Source organism: Rhea pennata, chromosome 17 (genome assembly GCF_028389875.1).
Source record: "Rhea pennata isolate bPtePen1 chromosome 17, bPtePen1.pri, whole genome shotgun sequence".
Classification (NCBI taxonomy): domain Eukaryota; kingdom Metazoa; phylum Chordata; class Aves; order Rheiformes; family Rheidae; genus Rhea; species Rhea pennata.
In genome coordinates, this window is record NC_084679.1 from 6981472 (window position 1) to 7005259 (window position 23788).

General features: G+C 35.2%; 1 protein-coding gene across 7 annotated transcripts in view; it reads left to right on the top strand.

The window, feature by feature from the left end:
• Nucleotides 1-534: 534 nt before the first annotated feature.
• Nucleotides 535-23788, top strand: part of SFSWAP (splicing factor SWAP) — a 56953-nt gene continuing 33699 nt past the window's right edge. For 4 of the 7 annotated variants that reach the window (XM_062590037.1, XM_062590039.1, XM_062590040.1 and 1 more), the window contains exons 1-11: nucleotides 535-914; nucleotides 3386-3555; nucleotides 4118-4255; nucleotides 7631-7716; nucleotides 11639-11864; nucleotides 12332-12447; nucleotides 13258-13393; nucleotides 18834-19071; nucleotides 19385-19516; nucleotides 19858-19951; nucleotides 22185-22362. In XM_062590037.1, the coding sequence (XP_062446021.1) occupies nucleotides 652-914; nucleotides 3386-3555; nucleotides 4118-4255; nucleotides 7631-7716; nucleotides 11639-11864; nucleotides 12332-12447; nucleotides 13258-13393; nucleotides 18834-19071; nucleotides 19385-19516; nucleotides 19858-19951; nucleotides 22185-22362 (1777 nt within the window). In that variant the 5' untranslated portion in view covers nucleotides 535-651. Of the gene's footprint in view, nucleotides 3556-4117; nucleotides 4256-7630; nucleotides 7717-11638; nucleotides 11865-12331; nucleotides 12448-13257; nucleotides 13394-18833; nucleotides 19072-19384; nucleotides 19517-19857; nucleotides 19952-22184; nucleotides 22363-23788 lie in introns of all 7 variants that reach the window. The other 3 variants (XM_062590038.1, XM_062590042.1, XM_062590043.1) reach the window with 3 other exon arrangements.

A 23788-nucleotide genomic window follows, 5' to 3' on the forward strand; every position in this document is an offset into this window, starting at 1 on the left:
CTCCCAGGGCCTCAGCACACTGCGTCACTCGCTTTTTGGGGGGCCAACCCCCCCCCCCACCAGGCAATGCTGTCCACAGCCTTTATTTGAGATTTACCCAAAAGGCGTTGAAGCCCGCCCACCCACGGCCCCTGAGGGGGCCGCAAGCCGGCGCCGCGGCAAGCCGCTCACCGCCGCCGCCGCGCCCGGGCCGCCCCCACCGCCGCTGCCCGCCCTGCCGGGCCGCCAGCGGCCCCGGCCCGGCCCTCCACCGCTCCACACACGCACAAGCCTTCCGCTTGCCCTCCGCACTTTCAGCACTGCCGGGGCGCCTTGCTCCCCCGCCCGCCTGCCAGACAGTCACTCACCACATACCGCCCTACTATCCTCGCTCATCTGATAGCGACAGCACGGAGCCGCTCTTAGGCTGTTTTTTCATTTAATTTCATATTTATTTTCCTGTGGCGTTAAGCGAATCTGCTAATTACCGGAAACCAGGATGCCATTTACTCTTCCAGCGGAAGCGGAAGGTTCGCCATTTTGTTTCGGGTGATGGCGACTGTGGTGCTCTGGAGCTGGGGAGTTTAGTGCGGGCCCGGCCTTTAGGGGGACTCGCTTCTCGGACAGTCGTTGTTACTGCGAGTTTCCTCCTCCTCGTTGCATCCCCTGGTGATGTACGGAGGGGTCGGGGGTTCTCGACGGACCGCAGAAGAAGCAGGCCCGCCACCCCTAATGTTGTTGTCAGGTGGGGGAGCGGTCCCTGGGCCCCCCGGAGGAGGTGGAGGAGGAGGAGGTGGAGGTGGGAATAGCCGTGTGGAGCTGCTGGTGTTCGGCTATGCCTGCAAGCTGTTTCGAGATGATGAGAAGGCTCAGTACCAGGAGCAGGGGCGACACCTTATTCCTTGGATGGGAGACCCCAAGATCATGATCGATAGGTCGGTGCAACCCAACCCCCAGCCTCTGCTGCAAGATCTCCTGTTATAGCCTCTTTCTGTTCCTCCCCTTATGCTGTGGGCAAGTGAGGGGGGGATGTGTGAAAGAAGGAGGGCTCGCTCTGGCAGGCGTGTGGGGGTTTTCTTCACTGGCAGAGTTGGAAGGCTGCTCCTCCTGATAGTTTTTCAGATGCTTGTTTTGTAATTTCATGGAGCCTTTCCCCCTGGCAAGGGGAACTTTGGGGTTCCCCTCTCTGACAGCTTCGTGAGTTTCCCCTGAACCCTTCTGATAATGAGTGTGTTTTGAGGCTTCCTCTTCCACTTGATAGGGTAGAGTTTGCAGGATGAATGGAGAATAGGAATGAGCTACTGTTTTTCATGCAAACCCCAAAGATCATCTTTTCTCACTTGGAAGCTAAAGGAGTTTTATTGCATGGGAATACTTATTAGACATCTAATGTTTATGTCTCCTAAGCAAGTAGAGTGCAATATGTGGAGTGGAAAGATACTTATCCACCTAACTTATTTCTCCTACATAATCTGGCTGCAAGCTATTGATGGAATCCCTCCAGAGCAATTCTTGACCGGATAGCTTTCTTCTTGTGCTGCGAGTTACTGCATTAGATAGAATGGCTCTGTATTTTGGAGTTGCTTTGTCTTCAAATTCGATGTCAGGTGTGGTTTTTTTTTTTTTTTTTTTTTTTTGGTTTGTTTTTTGTTTTGTAGCAGGTGCTGGTTTATGGCCTGAGAGACTAATAGAATCTTTGTGGGGTTTGGGGGAGTCTTTCCAATAATATTAGCAGTGCAAGATGGGATTTAGACATTTTATTCAGAATAAATTTTCTGCATATTTTTGTGGAGGGAGATAAGAAATCAGATTGGGTATATTTGAGAGGAGCACTTGAAAGCAAAATTTAAGAGGAGTTGTGGCTTTCCCTGAAAACCTCTTTGGGAAAGGTGGAAGGATTTTGGTTTGAAAAGGATCACATGACATACTATAACATTTGTTCCCTCCATTTCATCAGTGTTTTGGTATTAAACATGATTTGTCATGTTTCAATTTTAACATGTATTTGGCTTGGGAAAAAAGAATAGTAAGTCTTTTTATTGCATTCCAGAAGACTGGAGAAATTGTATTGAATTTTCCCCTAATAATGATTTTTATGATTGAAGTTAATTGCCACATTGAAATAAATACAAAAATAGAAGAAAAAATAATCATAGACATGTTAGTTATGTTTTGTTTTTTATATCAGAATAGAAATGTTAAAATGTTTGTCTTCTAGTGGCAATTCACTTCTGTGACAGATTACGTTAGCAGGTAGAGGCATTTTTATCGTTCTGCGCAACACTAACGCAGTTTAGAGTAGCTACAGAAATTGTTGGGAGCAAAAACTAAGTATGTGCATGTATATGCATATAATACCAAAAAATGCAAATAACCTGCATTTGTAAGTTAAGGAAGTTTGCATTTACTAATCCTATAAACTCCTTTGGAAGCTTAGATTTTTTTTTATCTCCAGCAGCAGAAAGTCTTCATTTTCACCTGTTGAGAAAAAAACACATTGCTATGAGAAGACATGGGTTGAAGTTTGCCTGTGGACAGAGCTTGATTAACCAGACCTACATGTTTAATTAACTTTTGCTATTAGAATATTTACTTTCTTTGTTTTTGGTCTAGCAAGTTGGCACAAGTCAAGAGTTGTGTGTGGGAAGACACCTCAGCGGAGTCGAGCTTACTGTCACTTTACTTTTCAATCAGTTTCTTTTACTGATGCATAAACATTGTCCCAGTGCAATGTTCTTCCTGCAAATAAAATTATTTTTACTTAGTAGAAAGGAACTGTACATCATTGATCTTTGCCGTTTTTACGGTGAACCTCCTTAAATTGCATGTATATGTTACTGTTCCTATGTATGTGTGTCTCTCTATCACATAACCCAGAACTTATTTCCTCAGCCAAATGGCTAGGGGCCGAGCCTAGCCATGATTTTACCTCCAATGGACGCAAGTTTCTATGGTGAAGATATCTCCTGAGAGTTCGGGACTAGCAGAAAGAAGCGAGGAAATTTCGACCGTTTGGTTCTTACGGATAGGTATTTATGTATTCGGGTTTGTGTGAATGTAAGCTATTTGACTTTCCAGAAAAACATATTTTGCAAGTGACATTGATTGGTTGGTTGAACCACATACGGTAAGAGCTGTTAAGGAAATGGATCCCACTTAAACTATTAAAGGATACCTTTGCCTTTAATTGTAGTAATTTATTATTTTCTTTGAGAGGAATTTAGACAATTAAACAAATTTTCAATACTTGGTGACAAATGATTAGCAAAATTAAATGTAACTTCTAAAAGGAAATATGTTTTAACATATAAGTATTTTTTTTTCATTTTTAATGGGTAAGTATTTAAGTAGTCACATAAACTCAAGCCCTAAGTTTTTTGCATTGACCAGCTCTTTCATCTTGCAGGTATGATGGGCGTGGTCACCTGCATGACCTTTCTGAATATGATGCTGAATATTCCACGTGGAACAGAGATTATCAATTGTCTGAAGAGGAAGCTAGAATAGATGCCCTCTGTGATGAAGAGAGGTATTTAGCCTTGCATACGGACTTGCTTGAGGAGGAGGCGAGGCAAGGTATTGCTCAAGGAAACTTCCTGAGTTAGCACATATTTAAATAAATAATTACGAAATTAAATTTCTCCTACTTATTTTATACTCACTTTTTCTGATGTTATCTTGACAGTACCCAGTGGATTGGAAAAACAGGAGTCTTTGCGTATGTGAGAGGACCTCAGGATAGTTTAAATATAGATCCACACAGAAACTGCCCAGATTCTGAGGCAGGCTGGGATTTCAGACCAAAAAAAAAACCCCAAAATAAATACATTCTTCTTCTTTTTCAGTGTTTCTTTTTTGTTTTTTGTTTTGTTTTGTTTTTTTTAAACTGAAAGTCAATGTTCTTATGTCCATAATTTCTCTAGAATGTTTTAACCCCCCAGCCTTTATTTCTTTAGGAAGAAATAGACAGCAAATATAAATGCTGCCTTTTTCTGTTCAATTTTCAATCAAAGTTAAAATGAACAGTTGAAAAAATCTTTAATTTCTAAAAACTTAAGTGAGAAGTATTGCTTTTTTATTTTTGAGAAATTAGCTTTTAGTTATGTTGTGTTAATTGGTAATTGAATTTTTGTTCAAGAGGAGGAATATAAGAGACTGAGTGAAGCTTTGGCAGAGGACGGTACATATAATGCAGTGGGATTCCGTTATGGCAGTGATTATTATGACCCTTCAGAACCCACTGAGGAGGAGGAGCATCAGCCTGCAAAACAAAGAGGTAAGAGATAAACATAGCGAGGGTTAGTTTAGATGAAGAATACAAACCTATGTCTCCCACATTAACTTGTAGTTGAAGATTGAAAATCTGTGTTTCATTAAAAAATCTCAAAGCATTTCAGTAAAATATTTCGGGAAGTGTTTTACTGAATCCTCACAAACTTTATTCTTGATGTGTTCAGATGTTTTCCTGATACAGCACAGCCAATACTACAACAGTCAGGAGATTTAGTTCTGCTGTCTTACAGATTCATATTCATAAATAGTAATTCATCACATTGCTCTCTTACCACAATTTTTCTTGGTCAAGAAGGAAAAGGTCATTACAAACATAGAACAACAGAATAATAATTAACCAGAATACACTGTTTACTGTTTTTTTTTTTTTTTTTAAGCTTAGATTTTTGTCATCTGAATTGTTAAAATGAATCTCTCTTTAACATAGTTTGTCCCTCTCCAGGTTCTTAGAAAATGCAGAGTTCTGGTTCTCAGTTTCCTATCTTTAATTACAATAACTTTATATTTTCAACATGAAACCTTAAGGCAGTTTTCACAGTGTTATTGAACTGTGTCTTGGTAGACTTAAGATCATTTAATATACATAGAGTTGTCTTAATTTCATATTGGTGGATTACAGTTGTATGAGATGTATTTATTTTACCAAGTTGTGTGATATAAAAATAAAATGTAGGATCATTTTATATTCTAAAGATTGTTCAATTTTTTGCAGTTTGGTATGGGAGGTCACGCCAGGGCACTGTCACTGCCACTTACATTCTGCCGGAAGTTTCCCCTGTACTTTTCAGTACTGATACTGAATTGCACGATCTTTTCTCAGCTGTCTTTGATTTGTTTTATTCCCATTTGTCTAGTAAATTGCATAACCCAGCAGTTTTGAACCAGACTGCCTACAGTCTTTGAATATTGCTTATGAAATGGATGTTTTGTACATTAGGTAGACCAATGAATAGCTTGGGGTAAGCCTATTGTAAAACTGCAGATAATAGAGAGCATGTTTGTCGTTGAGCTCCTCCATCTCTCTCCCACAGAGAGATTAAAAAAGTGAACGTCCTTACCTTTTTGCTCACTAAACGAGAATCTGTTGAACCTCATAGTGTGTCTATATAGTAAGAGCTGTTTGCAAAACTGTTTGAAAACGTGCCATAGTGTTAGGGAATCTACCTTTGATCACTTGTGTAGGTAATAAGCAGAAATTCCAGTTGGTAAGAATGCTGTCATGACTCCAAATTGTTTGACTGGATTACTCCACGTTATTTTTCTCTGTTAAAGTGATGAGGTATCTAGAACAACTTCAGTCTTACTTATGTCGTATTTTTGGGAATGTGGTTCTATGTAGATGTTAAAATGTGACAAGTTAATCACTGTCAAAGAGATATAATTACCTTTTTTCCATACAAGTTAAGTTGCATTTAATATTTGATGCAGCAAGGAAGCGTCACCCTACACTATTACACAATCTTGCAGTGCAATCTGAGAATTTTCAGTGCTGCTCATGGGAAGCAGATCACTAGAATATTGTCTTAGTTGTAAAGTTTCTTGTTGAACTGTGTCTTCTAGGATATTTTTAGTAATGATGGCTAATAAAAGAGGATTTTCTAGTAAGTTGGTAGAAAAGGCACTTGGGGGAAAAAGTGAAATAGCAACATTTGTATTATGTTTTGCTGTACTCTTACTATACAGTCTTTCAATAGAATTCTGTATGGCCAGAATTTCCAGCAGCATGGACCTGTAAATGCCCCGCATATTTTTTCTGTAAATCATAGTAGAAGAAAATTCAATATTGGAAGATGCACGTAACAGTAATGTGAATTCCAGAGTAGTTCTGTGAACTCTTTTAAGTGTTAGCTGGAATTCCTGCCAGAAGAAACAGTCTTGTTCTTCCTTGGCTGCTTGTTCTTTCTCCTTTCCTTGATGCCAAAATTTCTGCGTGCTTTTTGGAGCTAATCTATTTAAATCCATTAAAAAAATTAAGGAACAAAGACTTAACTCTTCCTTGCATAGGTAGGAGCTTCTGTATAAATACTTGCTATTATACTGACACAAGATAAGCTGTTCTGCTGTCTGTATTCTTTGATGCCATTTAACATACGAGGTAACTAACAGCTTGTCATTTGTAATTCCATCTAGTCTACCCATGGATTTTAAATTTCTAAAGAACAGAAAACATACATTGTCTTGGATTTTAATGTGTATTTTTACAGAAGTTTAATTGCTTTATTTGCTCTGTTCAGCTCTGTCCTGCAAGTTTGCCTGTAACTTTTCAGAAGTTCTTGAAGCTGATTGCTAATAAAAATGTAATGTCAGCATGATGCTGAATTACTTTAAAATACAGTCATAACCTTTGTTGTATAAACTACATTTTCATCCTTCGGGTTTTACTAGTGTTTGCATTCTCTAACTTGTTAGGATGAGATTGGGGTTTAGTTTCTCTGAAGATATTTAAACCAAAGCCAGTAGAATAGATCATGCTCAGAGTTTAAAAAATATAAACTTTCCACATAAATAACTGGAAGAATTTATAAAGCCAAATATTTTTGGAGGAATGTTTCTGTTGTACTACGTAATAGACTGTAATACAAATTGACCTTTATAAAAGAATAGCTATTTTAGACAAGCAGTTAATATGATAAATCTGTTTGTTAAATATTTGAGTATGTTAAACTTGGCATAAATGTAACTGTATGAATTTAAGACTGACCTCACAGGTTACTAGCAATGTTTATTTTAATCCGTTATAAGTCAGCTACTAGTTTATCTCTGCAGGTGATAGGAGTGAATTTTAGCCTCCCTATTGCATTACTGTACAATTTTCATTAAGCTTAGGAAGATGAAGGAAGTGCTTGGCTTGTTTGCATAGGATGAAGTGGTACATTAACAAGCAACTAGATTCATCTACCACCTACCAAGGTTCTTAATAATTTTAGAGGAAGTTGGTATCTACAGCATTTTAATCTTTATTGGGAAAGGATTCACCTACTGTATTGAAAATGGTTCCCCTTAATTTTGAGTGGGTTTCCTTTATTAAAAAAAAAAAGAAAGAAAAAAGATTTTTGCCATGTGATTGGACACCTGTTTACCTTCAGTACTTTATTCAGGATTATGGTTTTAGACTTCTTGATATTTCCATTAAGACATGATTTACACAATCTTAATTATATTTACTGTAAAGAAGACTGCATGTAATATAGGGGAGAGGAGACATTTAAAAATGTTTAGTGCTAATGCTGTTTATAGTTTAACTTGAGATATTTCTAGATTGCACACCTTTGTAGATATAGTTTGTTTCAATAACTATGTGAATATTTGTGTATTTTAATGTTTCTTATACAATTTTTTACTCTGTCATTTCTTGTAGAAACAGTTCAGACAGAAAATGTAGAAGAAAATGAGGAACCTTTTGTTGCGCCTTCAGGATTGAATGTACCTTCTGATGTGGAATTGGTAAGTGTGTGTTTTTAATACAGCCTGTTTTTCAGTCAGTTGCAAGGAATTATGGTGCTTTACTGGATTTTTTCCGTTAGCTTTAGCTTGGTAGATTTTTTAAACCATTCTAAAATAGCTTAGCTAGTTTAGTAGCTTGTTCCAACTTAGGTTATTCTCATGTAGAAAATATTAAAATGTTTGTACTAAGTACATTTAGTATCACTTGTGGTATTACTTTAGATAATTTGGAATAATACAATTGTTCTTCTGTATATGCTTATTAAGATTATCACCATGCGTCAACCAACTCACAAGATGAATTGTGTATGAAGTAGCAGATCTCTTTTTAAGAAAATCATAAAGAAACTCTGGGGTTGGCATTTCAAATGTAAAGAACAGTTAAACCAAAAATTGCTTTTCTTAGAGATTCTTTCTGTGTTCTTTTTAATTCAGTCCCAATCTGAAGCAGGGAGGAAGTGACTTTTTTAAAGCTGTTTAAGACTAGTCTGTTCAAGGAGAAAAGTAATAGTTTATTTCTAGAAAATTATAAATAGCATTATAGAAGTTCCTTTCTTGGTATGATGTTACCAGAATTTACTACACTGTAAGCAGTAAACTTGATGGCGGCTTGCATGTTTTCCCTGAAGGGACCTGAATAGTCTTCTCCTTCCAAGGTATTTCAGTGAAATGAGGTAACATTGGTATCTGAGAACAGTTGTAAACATGAGAAATTTCAATGTGCTTCAGGTTTTTTTAAGAGATACCAAAAAGTCAAATAATATTCTTTCATGTATAGTGTTGTTATGAAAGTGTTAATTTACTTTTGGGCTGCCTTCTCAATTTGATAAAATTTGCCAGTAAAGAGTTGAGTCAATTTGTAAGAATAATTAATCTTGAACATAGGCTATTTTTGTAAGATGTTTTGTACAATTAGATATTAATTGAAAGTCATCTATCCTGTTCTGTATGTCTGTGAAATAAGACATTTAACAAATCTATTTACTGTGCAACTTGCTTGTTCTAGTTTTATTTTGTATATTTTCTATTAAATCTTACAACATGCTTCAATAGTGAAGCCTACATCTGAGTTCAGTGAAGATTTTTATATATTATTGCCTTTGTATTATGAGTTATACTTTAGTCTTAGAATAAGAATGAGTTTTCAGTCAGACGCTGTTTTTTCTATTTTAACTTTTAGATGTTACTTTCAAGATTTATCAGCATGTTAGTGAAAGATAGTTTGTTGTTCTACAAAGCTGCTTTGCTATGTTTTTTTCTAAAGCTTAAGATATGTAGTTGCACATATGCAATGTAGTTGCAGAATGCAATATGGGACCTAAATGCAAAATTATTGCAGTAAGTCTGCTACTGAATTCCAGTATATTCAAATTATTCAAATGAGCAGAGAGTAAATGCTGTATGTGGGGTGTGTGTGTGTATATATATGTGTGTGTGTGTGTGTATATATATAAAATATATTTACACAACTAAAAGTCATTAGTGGGTTTCACAGGCATTTAAAAAAATATATTTGTTACTGTACCTTCTCCCCATGTAGCAGAGAAGCATGTCATAAATTAAATTGCCACTGTGCTGGTCCACCAGTGATTGGAAAAAGCATGGTGATACATTGTTAATTTGTGAAGGTAACAGAATGATGTCCTGGGTCTCTCCTGAGTCTACTGCTAATAAACATTTAAAGACTTGTGAGGTACAGTTGATGAACAGCTTGTTGATGCTGTTATTAGTGGTGAGGAAGGACACTTGTTAATAATTTTGAGGAGGAAACTCTTAAAGTGTTTGGAAGCAGAATAAAATTTGAAAATCAGCTTGGTAACTTGGAGACTTCATTCAAAATTTGTAAGCTGTAGTTCAACAGGTATAAAATAATATAAAATAAAAGAGCAATCCAAAATATAAATGTTAAATGAAAATTAAGTAGCTAGGCAGCACTACTGCAAAAGAGGGTTTTTTGTTTTGTTGGGTTTTTTTCCTCATTTTAAGAAGGTTGTGGATAAACTGAGGAGCCTGGAATGCCAAGGAAGTGTGCAATAAGGACATATTATCTTTCAAAATTATGAGGAAAGATTGACAACTGCTTTGTTTTCTCTAGGTGAGAATTCTGAGAGGCAAAATAAGACTTAATTTTTTTTTCCAGTCTTGAAGGATGGAGGGTAGTTACTTAACTAGCAAAAAGGGAAACTCACCTAGGGGAAAAACTTTTAACTATAAAAACAGTTAAAGATCAGAATGCCTGAATAGGTTATAGCATTAATGTAACTGGATTATTTTTTTCAGAACGGTTTTTCCCTATTCTGACAGCTATTCCTTTATCCAGAAATTTTAACAAACAGATCTTACCAGTTAAAATGCTTCATCTTTTTATTGAATATAATAGCAAACTGGAATGTGTCTGTTACAGCTGCCTCTCTGTTTGATGGCCATTTAATTCTTCTCACTTTGTGAACTTTAGAAAGTTTTGTAGATCAGAGGTGTTGCTAGTGATCTTCGAAGCATATTAATATTCATAGTGTTTGTTTTCCAGGCTTGTGAAGTAGCAGCAGTTGCAGATTCAACACCAGACAGTAATTTTAGATACAGTCATTTTTGATCTTCTTTGCTCAAGGCTTTGTTTCTTTTCAGCTTCATTCATGAATCTCTAGGCCTTAGTGTTTTTTATATTTCTACCTAAGAACCACAGGAATAGGAAAACTCAACATAGGATTAAATTGTGAAACTGAGTATGCACAAGTGCTGTCAGATTGTTGAGAAATACATTGCGTCTAATTAAAACAATCTTTGACAGTGTTCTAGAGGACAAATAAAATTTGAAACAACTAATTATTTTCTGGATTGAATATGTTGTTCTAACAAAAATCTGATCAGCTGAATTAATTCTAAAAAAATATATTTTTTGATCTCATTCAGATTTTTTTCTTAAATAGAGCATCAGTCTCTTATGCTTGTGGTATCTTAACGAAAAGGTTTTCAGAGTTCTGCAATATACTTCATCTAGAGAGAGAGAGGAAAAAAGTGAAAGCTAAAATGAATGAAGTGTCATATTAATGATTCTTCATAAGTGTACACTATGCATTTCTAGATGTTATCGAGCACAGGACAGAACAGACTTTTCTGAGTATGAAATTAAAGACAATGAATGGTGAAGTTTATCCATTCCTCCCTTTCTCCCTTCTTGGTTTTGAGGTTTCAGTGCTCCTTACATGGAATTTCAGAAGTGGAAATGTATTGATGGTATTTACTGTTATTCAAATTCTTTATTTTATTAATGAAATACTCAGTGTTGTCATTGGTTCTTTATGAGAATCTGATAGCACGTAGGAATTGCAATTCTTATGCTGATCTTAAGAAGCAGCATGTCCCCTTCAAGAAAATGCATGGTAACAAGCTTTTCTAGTTGGGAGCAATATTCACATGTTTAGTAATAACAGTATAGAAAACAGCTGTTGGGAAGAAAAGATTGCATGGTGAGTCTTCAGAGCACCTTAAGTTATTTTATAATAGAGCCACCTGAAGTTGGCACTGCTGCATGAAGAAACACATCTGTTTCCCATCTGGTGATGGTAGAAATGTTTTTATTGCAATGGCATATACCTGGCTTAAAAGAATTTCTTTACTGCCCTGATCTGAAATCTGGATTTGTTTGGCAGTTGAGTTTGGTGTGCAATGGCAAAAACTACAAGACTGGGACAAGGAGAGGATGTTGCAAAGATGAGGTGAATGACCAGCTGGGGAAGGATGAACTGCTTTTTTCAAGTAATGATTAGCTTACACCAGCTGAAAGTGATAATGAAAATATGGTGCTGAAGAAAGCTAGAAGTGGAGCAGGGTTCTGATGGTGCTTCTAATTCTCTCTGAAGTTCTGACGAACTTTACAGGCTGTTTATGAAAATATAAATATATACTGTTTTTTCTCCCACAGCCACCAACAGCAAAAATGCATGCAATTATAGAACGAACTGCAAACTTTGTTTGTAAGCAGGGAGCACAGTTTGAGATTATGCTAAAAGCCAAGCAAGCACGCAACTCCCAGTTTGACTTCTTGCGATTTGATCACTACCTCAATCCTTACTACAAATTCATTCAGAAAGCTATGAAAGAGGGACGATATGCTGCACCTTCTGAAAATAAAACAGAAGAGAAAAAAAGTAAGTAATTGCTTGTCAAATGGCTATCTTTAGGATGTGAGTCATTGAAATGTCCACTGATGTTGTTTGGTAGAAAAGCCACATCTTTTTGACATATTAGAATGGCAGTACTGTCATTCTGTAGCTGAGATTGATATCTGAAATTAATATGGTGATTCAAAATAAGAAGATTTACTTAAACGGTATTAAGAAAAGATCTTTTGGGGAGACTTTGATATATAAAAGCTGCTATGATCTTGGAGCTTTTAGAAACAGGCTATTCCAATGGAGAGTTGGTCTGTGTACTTAAGTGTTTTATTGCTGACTAGCAATGTCATCTTGTATCTGTCGCTTTGTGAATAAGTAAATTTATGAAAACCATGATTTTTTTTTAAAGAATGAACATATGCATGAGCTGCACATGTCTTCCTATCTCTATACAAATCCATATATAACTCTGATAGAATTCCAACATTGTTTTTGTTTAGATTCAAGAGCTAAATCCGAGGAAGATGATGACGACGACGACGACGATGATGGAAACTATCTGCATCCAAGTCTCTTTGCATCTAAAAAATGCAGTAGGCTTGAAGAGCTCATGAAGGTACTTAACCTTTTTAAAATAACTGTCTTGTAAAACGTCTCATTATAGGACACACAAATTCTAATGTACAGGAGTTTTTTTTTTTTTCTTTCAGACTTAGACCATTACTTGAAAACGTAAATACATTTTAGTAAACTTCCAAGTTACCTTTTTCCCAGTACATAAATAATTATTTTTCCATTTTTAAGCTGTAATGTTCCTGGTTTTGATATGCTCTGACACTGAGCACTGCATATTAGTCAAGAACTTATCCCACAAACTGTACTGAAGCTAAAGATTTTAAGATACTGTCTTTCATATATTAACTGAGATAGAATGTTTTCTTTCTAAATTTGAGTAGATAGGATCTTGACATCAAATAATAGTTTCAGTGACAAATATTTCAACAGAATTAATAACACTTATTAAGTCTAAGTTTTACTGAATGCGTGAAAAGTTTTTGTTTTCTGAGCTTGCTCAATAATGCAATAATGGGATGGTTATATACATATATACATACATATACGAGACTTTCAGAGGAGTGGCAGTAACACTTTAATATTTAGACAAATCAAGTTCTGTATTTGATAATACAACTGTGGTAAGGTAATGAGAGACACTTTTTTTTTTTCGCGTCATGGATTTACCTTCACATCAAATGAAACTTTTTTGACATTTACAAGAAAAAATCTGTGATTCTGTGAATTAAGTTGCTATTGTGAGATAGAGAGCTACAGGTTTAGATAGATTTGCCTTCCAAAATTTGATTTATAATGCTGTGTTTTAAGTAGACTTATCAGATTTTAATCTCTGTTTTCATGATTCTTACAGCCTTTGAAGGTAGTGGACCCTGATCACCCCCTTGCAGCATTGGTCCGCAAAGCACAAGCAGATAATAACTCATCTACACCACAGTCAACAGATGGGGCAGCTGTACAGACATCACAAGTAGAGTATTCTTCTGATTGTAAGTACATTGTGATTAGGCGGCTAATAGTTTATCATGTTGAATAGTATGTGGATGCTGATGGGAAGAAAATGTGTTAGTTTTGAAAATGTGTTAGCTTCATATTTTTTCATTCATAATTGGTATTTATTCTATTTCAACTTGCTGAATGTTTGAAGGCGTTTTTATCGACTGAGTATCTGTCACATTGTTAGTTGCTTGGAAAAACAAAAACTGAGGGGGCAGCCAACTTTTCAGTATGTGAGTATGATTATCACAGGTCACTTGATGGTTTTGATCAGCTTCAATCAGTATGCTGTTAATGAAGCCTGATATAGCAGAATTGTGTAAGAAGGTTGATGATCCTTCTAAAACAAGAATCTATTCCAATACTCCAACACAAATTCATAGCTTTTTCCTAAGAAACCAGGAGCCTAGATGCAATAGTCTATAATAACAAATTTTTGGAAATTTCTTGCTCTTTTTCTACTCTTTTTCTATAATTGTGTGACATTTTGTATCTGGTGCAAATAGCTATTAAATCAAATGGCATTTTAGAACTGTACATTACACTAAATACTAAGTAATAATTTTCATTCTTTTTCCCTGTTAGCAAGATGATGCTGAAAGAGTAAAGAGTACTGTTACTTTGAAAATGTTTCACTGTGTATTTATGTCCTGTAACTGATTTGCTATCAGTAGCTTTAGTGTTCAAGTCATTACAGATTTTGCTCTACAATTTTTCCTCTTAAAAAGATTTTACAAATGTGAGTATAAAAGCACATCTTTTGGTATAACTTAAAAGAATATTTTATGTTAATTGGTAATCATGTGATTTCATTATCTAATACTGTCTTCTGTGATTCATACTTAAAGATCAGATTTTAGATCTTTAAATTTTTAAACATTATCTTTCACTAAAGAAGTGTTGAATGGCTTGGAATGCACCTAGTTTGAACTAGAATTCTTTTCATGTCAAACTGTAAGTACAGGTGTACCCATTTAAGTGAGCTATTTTTTTCGTAACAGTAAAATCATTGCTGTTTTCTGCAGGTAGTAATAAACAAGTGGGATAAACTAATTCAGTCATACCTTCTGAAGCAGTGCACTGAGATTATAAAATATCTTCAGTGTTGAATAAAAAACTGTCCTATAAGGTAATTCACAAGAGTCCCATCAAAAAAGACTCACTGTATTAAGCTGAAAAGCATATAGTAAATCTGGTTTGAGCAGTTCTGGTGGACTGTCTGACATTACAAAAACTCCACAAAGATACAGGTGTATATCTATTGAAAAATCCCACTTGGGTGGTGAATCCAGGTTTTAGTATGATATACTGTTCTAAGGCTGGCAATAGTTTTAAAGTGAAAAAATATTTAAGTCTTTGTATTATATGATCAGTTCATATAATTTTTCATCATTTCACCCTTTTATTCTGTGCTCTGGTACAGTGTTACTCATGGAAAATAAAATTCAGGAAAACACAAGATTCAAAGTTTAAAATTTGATCTTTAAATGCTATTTCTCATGACAGTGTCTGAGCTGGAGGGCTGGCTCTTAAGTTCCGTAGCCACAGAGGCTATTCTTTATTTAATAAAGCAGTAGACATTTCTTCCTTTTCTTTTTTTTTTCTTTTTCTTTTTTAATAAAAATGTCAAAGCAATTAAGTGATTATTATTAGAGAGCAGTGAAGAAAGTTGTGTGCTGAGTTTTTTTCCTATGTCTGATATACCAAGACTTCCCCCCTGCCGCTTTACTCTTACAATTTGAGACTACTGGGATATAAGAAAATGCATGTTGCAGCCTTCAGTACAGAAAGGTTTTATGATAATATCAACCTATAGATAATGAATACTCTTACTCCACCACATTTTGAATTGTTCTAGTAGCATTGTTGCAAGGAAGTGTGACACTTATTTTGGAAAGCCAGCTGATTATAATACATTGTAAGTTTACATTCCCACCCCGAATGATTGCCTATGTTTTTCAAATATAATATATTTCTTAATACAAGTGAACAATTTTTATTTAGACTGAAGAGAATCGTATTAAAATTGAAATAAGAGCTTTGTGTTGGTATGGAAAAATACTAGATATTTCAGGAAAGACTGAAAATAGAATTAATGTCTCTATAGAATAATCAGAAAACTGAGGCACCTTACTTTCATGTCAGCCTTGGATCTGAAGGCATATGATGCATTGCTATTAAATGATAACCTTTTACTTTGTAAGTGAAGTTTGCACTTCCTCTTTTTGCCCTTGTAACTCAACAGATCTTTATTCTGCTTTCCTTAAAGACAACTTAATTTTTTGAATAAAGTCAATACTGCCATACAGGATTGCTTATGAAACTTACTTTAAGAGGATAATTCGTTATAATTTGATGCATTGGTTAAGCTTTGCCTCCAGGGATATAAGTTGTTATTCTAAACACTATGAAATATTTTTACTTGAATACTTTTTGTTTATACACCCTTCAGTCAAATCTTTAGAATTAAAAGTAACTGCTATGTGAAAGTGCTAGGCTAACTAAACCCTTATGAAGTACTATGTTTTCATTAAAAAAAAAAGGCCAAAAAAAAAAAAAAGCCACAAGCCTTTGCACTTTCTACAAATGCACATTTAGAGTCTGACAAACCTCCAGTGTGGAAAACTTAATCAATTCAGTTGTTCATTATCTTGGTGTTAAATTGCAAAACCTGTCTGTTTTCTGTGGTCTCAATAAGTAGATATATATTATCTAGGATATATAAATTACATGTATTTTTTGATCCTGGTGCAGCTTCTAAGTTCAATGAGATCAGTATTGATTATGCTAAAAGGATCCAGTTTGAGATATGCAAACTGCTATTATTTCTGTATCTTAAAATCATCTTGGAAATAATAATTCTCTTCCATTTTAAACTGTTTTAAGATATTTCCATGAAAAATACTACTCATAAATGTATGCGAAGAAAGTTAATGTTCAGCTTATAGCTTTTATGGAAAGACTAAAACTCTTAACAAGGTTTAAAAAGAGAAAATTCTTGTAGTATTTCTGTGATGTAATATAAGATGGTAAAGCTAGTATGGTTAAATATAACTTGTACTGGCATGTGTCTTTTTTAACTCTTGATAATTCATCTAAACTAATGCAGTTTAAATAAAAGATTTTTCTATCCATTTTTAAGAAACATAAGCAGGTTTTAGTGGCAGTTTTTAATAGCAATATGTTTTGTTACTTTTTTTTTTCTTTCTTGAAATAGCTGCTTTTGTGTTACTACAGAATAGATTATCCATGGTAAGAGCAGGAAGTGATTACATTGTCTCTACTAGAAAGCCTTGGTAGAGTGAGATGTAGTTGAAGTAAGAAGCAGCATCAGAGCGGATAAAATGAATGGCTAATCATGAAGTGATTTAGCTGTGCGTGTCCATAGTGGAAGACTAAAAAGGACACCAGATAAAATTGAAAAGCATCAAAGTTAAATGTAGCACTTTGAAATACGAAACTGTGGTGCTAACTGCAATGGCATTACTGAAGCAAGCCGCTTAAAGCAAGTTTATATGTAGGAATCAGATGCGTTATTGCGCTGATTGGAATTACGAAGGGTGTTGCTTTCCATCTGTCTTTGCTTGAGCACTGCCAGTTTTTCTCTAACCTGACACTTCTGTTGTTCAGCTTCACCTGATGAGTTTTTTTCCAAGTAACTTTGGTCATCTTCTGAGTTAGATGTGCTAATCTTTCCTGGACTGTTTTCTTCGGGTGGCTGTTGTGTTACGCTGGTATCAGTCAGACATACACTGAGGATTTTTTTTCCTCCCTTGATGATAATTATCTGTAGAGTGAGATACTGAATTTGATATATTGGGAATGCTTGAATGCGTTAAAACAGATGATGAGGGGAGCAATATACAGACTGAGAATATTCCTTCAGTGTTTGTGTGTTGATGTAGAGGCTGCTTTAGACCGCACTCCGCAGAAAGATTCCTTTGTTATTTACCGGGATTTTGCTCAGTTTCCCTGTAGTGTATTTTTCGTCAGGTCATACTGAGCTGACCTAGTAGATAGAAACTAGTAACAGCCAGTAATGGTGGGTTGTTTTCTGGTTCCTTAGCTCAGAGATTCTTAACCTAATGCACAAATATTCACCTCTTGCTTATCTATTGATATGCAGCTTCCTAATAGTGATTTAATATCATTTGGTGCAGTTAAGGTGTGAAATAGTGCCTTTAAGATACGAAACGCATCCTTTTTCCTCCTGCTCTGATACTGTATGAGTTGATAAAAAGTAATACATTACATGTGCTTTAGTAATGTTTAATTAGGTCTGTTTTTGTCACATTCAGTTACTCACCAAGTCACTCTTGACTCTGGGCCATTCTTGTGAAAATGTGTGCTTTCTGACATCTGTTTGGACAAAAATTTAAGTGGCCCCTGAATCTGAAATTTGAAGTTTGACCCGTCAAATGTAGAGTAAAAATTCACCTCCAATAAAATAGATTCAGACTACATTATTCTTAAAAGTAAACTTTTTGGGAGGAGGGAGAGGGGTGAAAACATCTATAATTTTGTTATGACTGTAGCATATTTAAATTATCTATTTTCCAACTCAGGTCAGCCAAACTACAATTGTAACTAGTGCAGAGGTAGTATAATTTAACATTTTCTGTTATAATGAAAGAAAGTCACCTCTAAGCTTTAAGTTTCTACCATTTGTGAATGTGAATGACTACATAGCTTCAGAGTTAATAGGCTACGTAGTTTAATTTCTAATTAACTGGATATATAATCAACACAGCTCTGATCCCAAAGCTGGTAATGCAAATCTGTTTACCAGTTAAGACAAGAATTATTCGAATGTGTGGAGGAGATTTTTACTAGTTTTATTTAAAGCTGTTACTCTTATTTTGATCTGTGGTAGTAGCAAAGACTATTAATACCAGAACTAAGTATGTATGTATTCTAATTTTCTGTTTTGAAAAACAATTTTGTTCTAATAGTGATACTATTGCTTTAATTAAACCACTACTGATACTGATATCTACTGGTTTAATTTCTCAAAGTTAGTTTTGAATCTTCGTGCACTTCTTCCTTAATGCATACACAATTGTAATTGAACTAAAATGCCTGAGGTGAATTAGTTTAGGAAGAATGATTTCATATGAGATGATTGGGTTTTGTAGGCCTTCTCTGGTTCACTTCTTTATTCATACCTGTCTGATTTCCAGCCGACCCTCAGTAAGTACTGATTATGTCCTTTTGATATATATACTTCTTACTCATTCTAAGTGCATTAGTATGAATATTTTTAATGTGATGTGTGAGTCTAGATTCCAGATGTTTTTGTACATGTTTGATACAATTTTTTTTCTAATTGGGTATTTTTTCTTCTTATTAAAATTTTGATCTTAACTATATATATATATATACATATATATATATATATATATATATATATTTGTATTTCTTTTTCTTTAATAGCAACTGTGGCAGCCATGTATTACAGTTACTACATGCTACCTGATGGAACCTATTGCCTCGCGCCTCCACCTCCAGGAATAGATGTTGCCACCTACTACAATGCATTGCCTGCGGGGGTGACTGTATCGAGCACTACAGGGGTAGCAACAGTGCCTCCACCCCCTGGTACTACACCTCCACCTCCCCCAGAAACAACTGATAGCAGCAGTGGGTTGACTTCTACCACAACTTCTACAAGGTACCACGTATGATTATATAGACATGCTGTGTATGAAGTGCTTAGTAACAATTTTATTAATGCTGATTTCTTAGCAATGTTCTTCAGTGTTTATACTGTTCCAATCACCTGGTTCCACTTTGGTCTTTGGTATTATGTATGGTTACTGTTACTTGGCTACTTGGAACTTTTTGCTTGATGGAAAAATAGTAGTTGATTTAACTGCATAATAAGCCCAGAGAGCAAACTTTTGTTTAATGTTTACTTGTTAAAACAAGAATCTGAAAGATATTTATATTCTCTTTGTAAAAATGATGTACTTCTGATTTTCTAGCACAATTGCTCCAGTGGTTGCCATTATACCTCCACCCCCAGATATCCAGCCTGTTATTGACAAGCTAGCTGAGTATGTTGCTAGGAATGGAATAAAATTTGAAACTAGTGTTCGTGCCAAGAATGATCTTAGGTAAGAGAAGGCATTATTTTAACTTTTGTTTTAATAGTTGATAATAAGTGTTTCATTTTTAAATATGTTATCAGGGCGTACGTATCTCAGAGGGGTGCACTATCTTGTGTGTGTGAGAGAAATTCAGGGACCTGCCTAAAGGTCACTTTAAAGCATTATTGCCCAAAACAATCAATGAAACAAAATGTCTCGAGAAACCGTGCTATGAATATATGTTAGGCATAAGCTGTATTAACTCCAAACATTGAATAGTATTCTCTGTGCAGGAGATGATTAGGTGGTAAATGATTGTACTCACTGTGTTCGTGTGCATTTTCACAAATTCATTTTTCTCTTAACAGATTTGAGTTTCTGCAGCCATGGCACCAATATAATGCTTATTATGAATTTAAAAAACAGTTCTTCCTTCAAAAAGAGAGCAGCGACAACTCTCAGGTACATGCATATTTGTATATAGATGTATTACAGATAATTGGAAAATAAATGGGAAAAGGAATTGTTTTTTCTCACATGTTATCGTGAGACTTTTCTTAAAAGGAACTGTATGAAGACATTCATGGCTTGAATGCTCTTTTGTTGTTTTTAAATTTTGTTTTGCATTTTTTTGGGGTATTGTAAGCTTGTGGTTATAATATAAAATGGCAACCAGAGAATCTTTTCATGTTCTACACAAGGAAATATGTGTCTTGAGGAGATGTAGAGCTTTCTAGGATTAGGGTTCTGTTCTTGGAAAGGCTAGGTGCAGCTTTTTGACAGTCCCGTCTTCTTGCACGCCTCATGGTTCTTCATGAAATAGTAGTTAAAATACTTCTCTGACATGCTGCTACTGAGGGAGGTTTTGTTATGGAGGAGTCCTGACATGGCTGGCTGAAGCAATGTTGTCTCTCATTTCAATCTCATTTCAATTTCCTACTTCCTTCGTTTCTTCTAGTTCAGGTTATTAGAAGATGATGTCCAGACTTTTCATCCTCGTTTTTAACCATTCTAGCATTAGCTAATAGCACTAGAGCAGGGTTTTTTTTTTTTTCTTACTGAAAATTACAAATAGTATCAGAAACACTTCATCTAGATCTTCTTAACTTTTCCTGGGAAAAGCTGTTTTCTTTTTAGGCCTTAGGTCATGGTCATCTCAAGGCTTATATCAGAGGCTCAAGAAATAATTACCAATACACCTGACTTCTTTCAGTGTTACTCCTCAAAATAGCTTTCCGGAAAATGATATAATTCTCTGCTAGTTATTGTTTGAGACACTTGTGTCTAATACTTGATCTTACTGAAAAATATTTTGAAAACACTACTTTTAAGGACAAGGTGTGGTAAATATGGTAGTCAGATTGTTTGGTTGGTATTTTACGTGCAAAATTGTCATTTACCACAATACTGACTGTTATGAATTCAAGCCCACTGATTTGCAAATAAGAAATTCTAGTATAATAGTTCTATAACTAATAAGGATTTGTTAACGTTTATTTTCTGGTGAAAAATGTACACAAACCAAAATGTAATAAGGATTTCTTTGAGCTGTTCAAATGAATATAGCTAAAAAGCAAGCAGAAACTGATTTAAGTCCCTTGGGGTCTTGTGTAGCAATGCGTATTTTCCTACTGCATGGTTTTTGTAGATAATAATAAAATATTTCTCTTTTTTTTTTTACTTTAATAATGTGAATATAGGCAACTACTGCAATTGATTGCTCTCCATTTGGTCATGAAAATTAGTAGAAGATTGGACTTTTGGCTTCAGTAACTTTAAGCTGAAGCCCTAGATTCCTTTGTGTTTTTCTTCTCTGAACGTTTTCAGAAATTACTGCTGTTGGTCAGGGAACAGCTGCAGGGAGTAGTGAAAAGATCTCTTCAATACCAACTTTCAATATATTTAACAGCAGCCAAGTGGAAGCAACCAGACAATTTGAGAGGCTCATTTAAATGTTACGTTATTTAATATGATACCCTGACTTACCATATATGTATTTTTAATGTTCTACAATATACATCTTCAAATTTTTGTAGTACAAGTTTCTAGCTCACCTAGAATGATGCAGTCATGTAATAGCAGAACAAATAATTCCTTATGCTTCCAGTATCTGATTTTTCAAATCCAAGAACATCTGTATTCTGTCAACGTAGTGCCACAAAAGCCATCAGTGGATCCATCATTTATCTGGCAGAAGACTGGAACAAATCAAACACTTCAGCCTGTGATCACTCCTGTAATAACTTGAATTTGTAAAGAAAGTATTATGCAATTGTGTATTAGCAAAAATGTCATGAGCATTTATTCTGTCCCTCTGAATTAACTTGAATGGACTTTGCTCTGAACCCTGAAAATCAAGACTAGAAGAGTAGACCTCAAATATGCTTTCTGGCCCTAATTTTAAAAATGTCATTTTTGAAACAGTTGCTGGCAAAAGCAAACCAGCTGAAGCATGCTTTCTTTCCTTTAAAATTGCAACACATTCTTATTGCAGTTCTCTCTGTAACCTCTGGATTTACATGGAACAGACGCAAACTTGAGCTTGTGACTGCATAGAATAGATTACTGATACACAATTTGCTGCTGATAATGTAATTTTTTTGCAATGACTGGAAGAACTGCAGCTCTACAAATGCTGCAGCAATTCTATCCTGAATTATCCAGTTGATAACCTTGCATTTTTCTGTTTGAAAAGGGAGTATCTTCATCTGAAGACGTTCCAGTGGATACTGCCTGTGATACGCCAAGTGAGACTCAGTTTGCAGATGAACATACACCTGAAGATGCATCTGAACCAAGTGCTAAGGGAGTTCCAGGAAGTAAGAAGGATGTTCCTCCTCCTAAAACCATCAGTGACGGTAAACTGGTGAAAGGTACATTAGCATGATTTGTTGGACACTAAAATATTTGTTGGGATATACTTCCAAAAAAAAAAAAAAAAAAAAAAAAAGAGAAAAAGTAAGGAAAGGAATTACAGCATGTAGAAGAAATAAAGGACTGAAATAATTGCTTTCATATTTCTTATTTTTGTATTAGATTGTATCAAATGTTCACTGTCTGATGGAATAATTGTTTTATTTCAGTTTTTTATTTCAGTGCAAAGTTGAAGGCTTTCATTATTGGGCTTAATAGAATCTTACTTCTATAATTAAGCAATGTAAAACTTGACTATTACAAGTTCCCTATGAGAAAGGAGATATTTCTTCTGAATAAAAGCTACTTCTTCTGACTAAAAGCTGTAGTCTTAGTGAAACTGTACATATGGAGGAAGTAGGCTAGGCGTGTTTATAAGTTTCTCCATATTCCCATGTTGGAATTTAGTCAGACTTTCTCTAAGTAGAATGTTTTTTCTCTTGCAGTCTTAGCAGCAGAGGGACCAAGTGGGAGGATCCATTGGAATCCAGTCAAACAAGTCAGCTGATGCACTATTAGTGTCCTGAGTTTGAGAAAATATTATATATAATCCAGAGCTGATTTCCTGGGCTGTCAGGAAATATATTACTAATTTTCCGCTTTTCAGTAAAGAAATAAAAGACTTAAATCTTTTAAGTAGAGCTAAAAACAATTAAAAAAACAAAACAGGAAAAAACTCTTAACTCTTGCCCTGTGTTCACATGGATGCCTTCCAGCTAATTTGATGGCTTAATTGCTGAAAAGTTAGCCTGCTCCCTGTGGTCAGGGAAGTTCTTTTTGTTTCTCCCTATTCCTTACTGCAGTTTCTTTAGGTGGGCCTTAGGCTCCAAGCACTTTCCTGTGGTTTCCTTGCTTTCCATACGCTGCACTTTCTTCTCTAGGCAGGCTGAGTAGCTTTCCCAGGGAAGGAACAATCTCCCTCATCTTCAAAGATTCCCTTTTAAGAGAATGTGACCTATAATATAAAATGCAAATGCAATGGTGTGTGTGTGTGTTGTGGTTAAGGTTACTAATAAATGGCAACCTAGAGTGCTATTTCTTTTATTTATTTTTCTCCTCCCCCCCCTTTTTTTTTAATTTAAAGAAAGAAAAAAGCTCACATATAGATTATGGAATGTAATCAAAGAGATGTTTCAGGTCAGCCCTATTCTTTTAAACATACTTCCATTTCCTCTCTTTAATATGATACAAATCCCAGTTTTTTTGTAACTGAAATACAGTAGTTGACTATAAGACAGACATAACATCTGTACCAGATTTCTTTTTCTTCTGCTTCTGAAGGCTTAAAAATCTCATTTAGTATTTGTTTGACCATATGAGAAAGTTGGAAATCACTGTTGTTATTTGTTATCATGTAATTCTTCGGTTCTTCCATATTTCTAAGCC